Source organism: Echinops telfairi, unplaced genomic scaffold (genome assembly GCF_000313985.2).
Source record: "Echinops telfairi isolate 266 unplaced genomic scaffold, ASM31398v2 ScPeMD7_18;HRSCAF=68, whole genome shotgun sequence".
Classification (NCBI taxonomy): domain Eukaryota; kingdom Metazoa; phylum Chordata; class Mammalia; order Afrosoricida; family Tenrecidae; genus Echinops; species Echinops telfairi.
The window spans coordinates 12,460,962-12,467,838 of NW_022103915.1; the positions used below are offsets into that span (position 1 = coordinate 12,460,962).

Consider the following 6,877-nt stretch of genomic DNA (forward strand, 5'->3'; position numbering starts at 1 on the left):
CACCAAGCCAGATGGACCACCTTCCATCTCAGCCCTGACACCAGCCCTCTCTGCTGCCTGCCCACCTCTTCAGCTGGACGCCTTCCGTCCATCTTCCAAACCAGGTCTTCACCAGGTTCCTTCCAGCCCCACCCTGCTGAGTGGGCCTTGCCAGCCCCGAGACTCAGAGTCAGAACCTGCTTTTTAATACGAGGTGAGAATGTGCCTTTGCGCTCCGACGGCACTGAATCAGAGTCTACACTTGTACAAGAAACCAGGGTGAGGGTTTTGACAAGAACGGACCTTCCCAGTCAGCCTGTCTTGGGTGGGAATGAACATTCTCCAGGGGGGTCGATCTGGAATGAACTGGCTCTCACGGCCTGCTCCCACCTTCTTTCAGGAAACGCTTATTTCCCACGTGACCTGTGGCACTTGAGCATGACGCATTTGGCACTAGGGCCACCTTGAATTTGCTTATTTTGATAGAGAATTTGGGTGCAGTCTTTTAAAACAATGAAACTTTTAAGGTTCGTTAATCTATTAAATCCATTGCCTGCTCTGCCCCACCAACTGTTGCTGGGAGCCGAGGTTTGCTCAGCTGGGAGGCTCAAAACCCAAACTCACTGCCAGAGAGTCAATTACGACCTGTGTTGTTGTTCGAGGCCGTCAAGTGGGTTCTGACCCGCAGTGGCCCAACGCCCAGCAGAATGAACCACTGCCCAGTCCTGTGCCCTCCTCACAATCGTTCCCATGCCTGAGCCCATTGCTGCAGCCAGTGATTCAATCCACCTCCTTGAGGGCCTTTTTGTTTGGCCGCCCCTCCACCTTACCAAGCATGATGTCCTCCTCCAGGGACTGGTCTCTCCTGCCATGTCCAGAGTAGGGGGAGACAAAGTCTCACCAGCCTGGCCTCTATAGAGAGCATTCTGACTCAGACAACGTAGAACTACCCCAGTGGGTTTCTGAGACTCTTATTCTTGAAGGAGTAGAAAGGCTCATCTTTCTACCTTGGAGAAGCCGGTAGTTTCAAACTACCGACCTTGCAGTTAGCAGCCCAAGGCATAATCCACTGTGCCACCAGGGAGGCTAGTGGAGGAGAGAGATGTTGAGCACATGGTCACACACCTGAGGACGGAATTGTAGATGGTGAGAACAATGATGGCCGTCCAGGCAACTCGGACTCCTGGCCACCCCACGGGTCAGCAGAGAGCTGCTCCAGCAGGTGTCCAGCGGCTGATCTTTGGGGAAGTCAATCACGAGGGTTTCTTCTGAGGCTGCTCTGGAGGGAGCCCAGACCTCCAACTTTGGGGTCGGCTGCTGAGCAAGCCACCGTGTGGGTCCCCCAGGGGTGCATGCTGTGGCCAGGAAGAGCAGACGTGAGTGGGAAGGAGGAGAAAGCTGGGTCTGGCTGTGACGGGCCGCAGAGGGCCACATCCCGTTCAGAGGGCATGACCCTGGGCCGTACCTAGGGAGGTGAACTGACATCAACTCAAGAGAGAGAGCTCGCACAGAGGGGACAGCATGGGCCGAGGCTGGGAGGCAGGAATGACGGGGCGCTTTCCTGGATGGGAAGAAGTCAGAGTCACCTCCACCCAGTGAGTGACGTGGACTGAGAGGAGGTTCAAGAAAAGGGCAGAGGCCAGACCTGCGACACCTTAGAGCAGTGGTTCTCAACCTTCCTAATGCCTCGACCCTTTAATACAGTTCCTTATGTGGTAGTGACCCCCCCCCACACCCCTGCCCCCGCCAATCATTAACTTATTTTTGTTGCTACTTCATCACTATCATTTAGGTACTGTTATGAATCGGGTGATCCCTGTGAAAGGGCTGTTCGACCCCCAAAGGGGTCGCGACCCACAGGTTGAGAACCGCTGCCCTAGAGGGTGAAGTAGGCTCTTGTATTTTACCCGTGGTGCCCGGGTGGTCCCTGAAGAGCCTTAGGCAGCATAACGCGCAGACTCCTGACTGCTGTGTAGAGGTTGGACCTGCCCAGGCCCTGGGGGAGAGGTGATGAGGGCCTGGATGGCAGTGGTGCTGACAGTCCAGATGCTGAGAAACGGCTGGATTTGGAATGTGCTTTGGAAGCAGAGCCGACGGGTGGTGTGGATAGATCGGAAGTGAGGGGAGTGCCCCCGGAGACACAGGAAGTTGACTCCCAGTTTTGTCCAGCAGGACACAGACAGACAGGCATTGAGGTAGCCCGGATTCTGGTCCAGGCCTCCGCAATGAAGTCAGGGTTTCCACAGAGCCATCCATGTGAACTTGCTGACTGCGAGTGCAGATACAGGCTGTGTGGACCCAACAGGCTGGTCTCCATGGAGTGTGCAACAATCACTGAAAAGAAGTCTGGAATACTGGGAGAATGAGCACGGCGGGAGAGACAGGAAGGGGGCACACACTGGTGGACAGATGGGCCAGTAGACTTACTCCATAGAGGGCTGCCACCACCCTGCCATTTGGGAGAAAAGAACACCGCAAAACATCTGTGCAGTTCAAGGAAGTGGAGCACGCTGGACCGCAGTCGGCCTGTGTGTGCCGGGGTCCCCATTCTGTTGTGGACGCTCACCACCAGGGGATGTCTCAGGGTGGGATCCGGGGTTGGGGGCTAGAGACGAGTCAGGGGAGGTTGAAAACAGACTTTCCTTGGTAATCAAAGCCCATGATTATCCTGATCTTCCAACAGAAACTCTTCATTTGGAGACGCCATTTCTGCCCCCTGGGTGTTTGCAAACCGGGGATGGTTACATCTTCTATTGTGGGTTCTTGGTTTCCAAGTCCTGGCTCAGGCTGGCTTGTTGGAGCTTCTTCTGCTGGTTTCCATATGTGGCTTTGCTTTTCTGGACTCTTCTTCCCGTTCAGGTTTTTGATGGTCTGGAAGGTTCATGAGCATCGGGATGAGTGAAGGGGAGTTGTAAATGGCAAGGGTCATGCGCTCCTTATGCCAACTTGTTAAAAAAAAAAAGTGAAGGATTTGAGACGATAACAGTGCTGTTCCCAGTGTTTCCAACGACCTGGTTGGTTGGGAGATACTCATGTTCGTGTCTGTGATGCCTCCTTCTTACTAGAAGGTGAGCGACCAGCCGTCACGGTCTCACTGATCCCTGTCTTTCCGAAGTGTCTCACACTTTACTGTGTATACAGTGAGTTCTAGGCTCTGCTTGTTGAACAGAAAGACCGAGCCCATCTCCACACAGACTCTGGGCTAAGAGCGAAAGAGAACGCACTGGGGCCCGTCACGTGTTACCTCTCACTTTGACAAATTCTCCCTGAGTAGTGGAGAATGGTGGTGGTGGTGGTGTGTGTGTGTGTGAAGGGCTGTGTGATCAGAGGTAACATTTTGCCAAGTGTCAGCGCCTTAAAGAACTCCCTGGGGTTCTGAGAAGCAGAGGCTGAAGGTGTGTTTCTCAGTAACCAGAAGGTTCCATTAGCCAGAGAGGCCATGGCAGAGCTGGGTGACAGCTCCCCCACCTGCTGGACAAGAGCCAGGAGCTGAGAGGCTCTGCGGATACGGTGTTGGGATGGGGACAGTGGGGGGGGTCCCCGTGGGGTCTGTTAAGTGAGGAAGTAGGCATGAGCAGCTTCTGGAAGGGACTCATCGGTTTGTGGTATGTTCCATTCCCCGGCCCCGTAGCCGCTGCATGTGTCCCGCTGAGAACCCCGGCTGCAGAGACCAGCCCTTCACCATCTTATATCGAGACATGGATGTCGTGTCTGGACGCTCGGTTCCTGCCGACATCTTCCAGATGCAAGCGACCACCCGTTACCCCGGGGCCTACTACATCTTCCAGATCAAGTCCGGGAACGAGGGCCGAGAATTCTATATGCGGGTAAGAGCACACAGCGGGCCATGGGGGCTGGGGGTGGGGGGGTGGGGCGTGTCTAGCCTGGTAAGTGCTGCCACACAGGGAAGAGGACAGCTCAGAGGGGCTGGTGGGGAGGGAGAGGGGCAGAGAGGGTGGGAGTCAGGAGTTCAAGGTTACAGTGACCTTGGGGGAGACCGATTTGCATACCGATTTATCCATCCACCTATGTTACAAATACTCATTAGGTACCTCGAGTGCACCTCTAGCAGGCAGGGGTGGTTCAGTAGAATTCTCACTTTCCATGTGGGCCTCAGGATCCCTGGTGGCATAATGGTTACACGTTGGGCTGCTAATCATAAGGTCGGCAGTTCGAAACCACTAGCCAGGCTTTCTATTCTCGTAAAGAGGTACAGTCTCAGACACTCCCTGCCCTATGGGTCACTATGAGTCGGTGTTGAGTCAATGGCAGGGAGTTTGGAGTTTTTCAATGTGGGCCCCTGGGGTTCGGTTCCTGGCCAGTGGGCTCCCCGCTCCATGCACAGTCACCCCTGTTCATCACCGGAGGTCTGCATATGCTGCTGTGACGCTGGGCAGGTGGAGGTGGGGCTTCTAGGCTAAGATAGAGAAGGGTTAAAGGTGTGGGGATCTACTTCCAAAATGAGTCCATGAACATGCTATGGTCCAGCCCACCAAATGATTGTAGGGCTGGTGCTGGACGGGGCAGTGTTCCATTGTCCATGGGGTCATGAGTCAGGCACCAACTCCGCGGCAGCTAATCCCAACAGCATGCAGATCTAGAAACATCAGTTACCTCGGGTTCAGACATCTCAGACCATCTGCTCTCATGGTGCTTCCAGCCCAGGGCGCGTCCAGGCATGGCTCCCAGAAGTGGGCTTTATCAGCATGGTCCAACATAGTAGCCATGAGCTACATGTTGCATTGAAATTCAACAACTTAAAATGGAACAAGATGATCCTTCAGTTTCTCAGTGCCACTGGCCATGTTCGCAGTACGGCTTGGCCATGTGTGACTCCTGTATTGGATAACTTCAATACAGAACATTTCCATAAGCCCAGGAGGTCCTACTGGGCAGCACTGGCTTAGCCATGCCAGTAAAATTGTCAACTCTCACTGCCATAGAGTCAATCCTGACTCATAGTGACCCTAGAGGGGAGGGTGCAACTACCCCTGTGGGTTTCTAAGACGGTAACTCATTATGGGGGTAGAAAGCCCTGCCTTTTTCCTGTGGAGCACCTGATGGTTTCCTACATCCATCTCATCCTCTCCCATTTATATCCTTGAGTTCTTGACCTGGGGTACTCGCCCTCTCTAGAGACCACAGGCTTGGCGTGGTACCTTCCGCTTGTCATTGTGAATTAGCGTCATCCAGGGCCCTTGTCCACAAGAACAGATTCCAGAACTTCATTTCCAGAGAGTCTATTCAGGAGACAGTGGGTGTGGCCCGGTGTACTACAGGTGGAGCCATCAGGAGAGGAAACCCCTTTCTGGAAGCTTCCGCTAGGGCCCGGATCGTCACAGCTGCTAGAGAACCCTTGAAACTCACAAACTGGAGCTGTGGGTGGCTCACACAGCTATGAGAATGGTGTTCATTTGATATTTACTCAAAGGGGGGTACTAGGATTCGGCAGGGACATAGGCATTCCATGACAATGACTAAGGGACCTTCTTAGCAAGAGGAGATGGGTACATTTGGGGACGAGGAGGCAGTACCTGCCTTGAAAGGTCCAAAGATTGTACCTAGCATGAGCAAATGGGCTTGGTGAGCGGGGCCCTGGGTAGCCACAGAGCCCAAGGGCAGAAAGGCAGAAGTCCAACAGTGAGGGGCCACATGTTCCCAGTGCCCAAAGCTGCAGGAGACGCCTCGGGTGCCATCCTGGCCTGCTTCCAGTAGGTTGTTCCACAGCTACCTGCTCTGTGACTTTGGGGCGTGTTACCTAACCTCTTGGAGACTCGTTGCCCTCATCTGCAAAGAGGGGATAATGATAGCTTTTAGTTTAGAATTAAAGGAGATCATCTACTTAGTGCAGTGCCTGAACAGAGGATGGCTGTTTTTTTAATAACCAAGAACAGGGATTTGTTGGGGTGAAACCGTCCAATAGCTTCCTTTTTCTCACCCTGCTCTTTCTCCCCTGCCCTCCCATCCGCCTAGACAGCATCTCGGGTTGATTCCAGGATTTCCGGTCCCTTGCAGTTATTTTTGAAGTGTCCATTTGCCCGTGTCCTGGGTTGTTGCTGGCTCACATGGAACCCTGAGCTGCTCTTTCTCGCATTCACTAGCAGCTCCTCCCTTCTCCTGGCTTCATCACTAGCTTTAGTGGCTGGCGCTGGAATTTGAATAGCAGTTGTTTTAACTGGTCTTCCTGGGAAGCGTATAGGTATCATCACTGACAGCATTGTGTTTCAAGGTAGATCTTGAAATGCTCTTTTTGACGATGAATGCAGTGCCATCCCAATAGCAATGTTGTTGGTGCTGGTGGTGTTGGGTCCCATTGAGTCTGTTCTGACTCACAGCGACCCTGTGCACAAGAGAAGGAAACACTGCCTGGTCCTGCATGGTCCTACAATGGTTATGTCTCAGCTCATTGTGACAGCCCCTGTGCCAATCCATCCCATTAAGGGTCTTCCTCTTTTTCATTGACCCTTTAGCTTGCAATCAGCATGTCCTTTTCCAGGGACTGGTCTCTCCTGAGAACATGTCCAGAGTGCAGGAGACCAGGCCTCTCCCGCCTCCTTTCTAAGGATCATTCTGGTCGCCCATCTTTGTTTGTTCCTCTGGAAGCCATGGTCCTTTCAGTGTTCTTCCACAACAGCATAATCCCAATGTCTCAGTTTTACTGCAGTCCACCCTATTCGCTGCCCAGCTTGCACAGAACTACAAGGCCATTGAAAATGCCAGGGCCTGGGGCAGGACCACCTTAGGCTTTATTTAGTTAGTTATTTTTTTTTACCAAGAAAGAAAAGCTTGTAGTTAGTTCAAGGATCGCTGGCCTTTAAGGGTGTTTTCCAGTCCAGTCTGTTGGGGCACCACGCCCTGTCCCCAATGTCCACCCTCATCGTTCCCTGGGGATCTTGCT

General features: G+C 53.2%; 1 protein-coding gene across 1 annotated transcript in view; it reads left to right on the plus strand.

The window, feature by feature from the left end:
- FBLN5 (fibulin 5) overlaps positions 1–6,877 on the plus strand; it is a 68,737-nt gene that overhangs the window by 55,604 nt on the left and 6,256 nt on the right. The window contains exon 7 of the mRNA XM_013003688.2: positions 3,611–3,806. Coding sequence (XP_012859142.2) covers positions 3,611–3,806 — 196 coding nt within the window. The remainder of the gene's footprint in view (positions 1–3,610; positions 3,807–6,877) is intronic.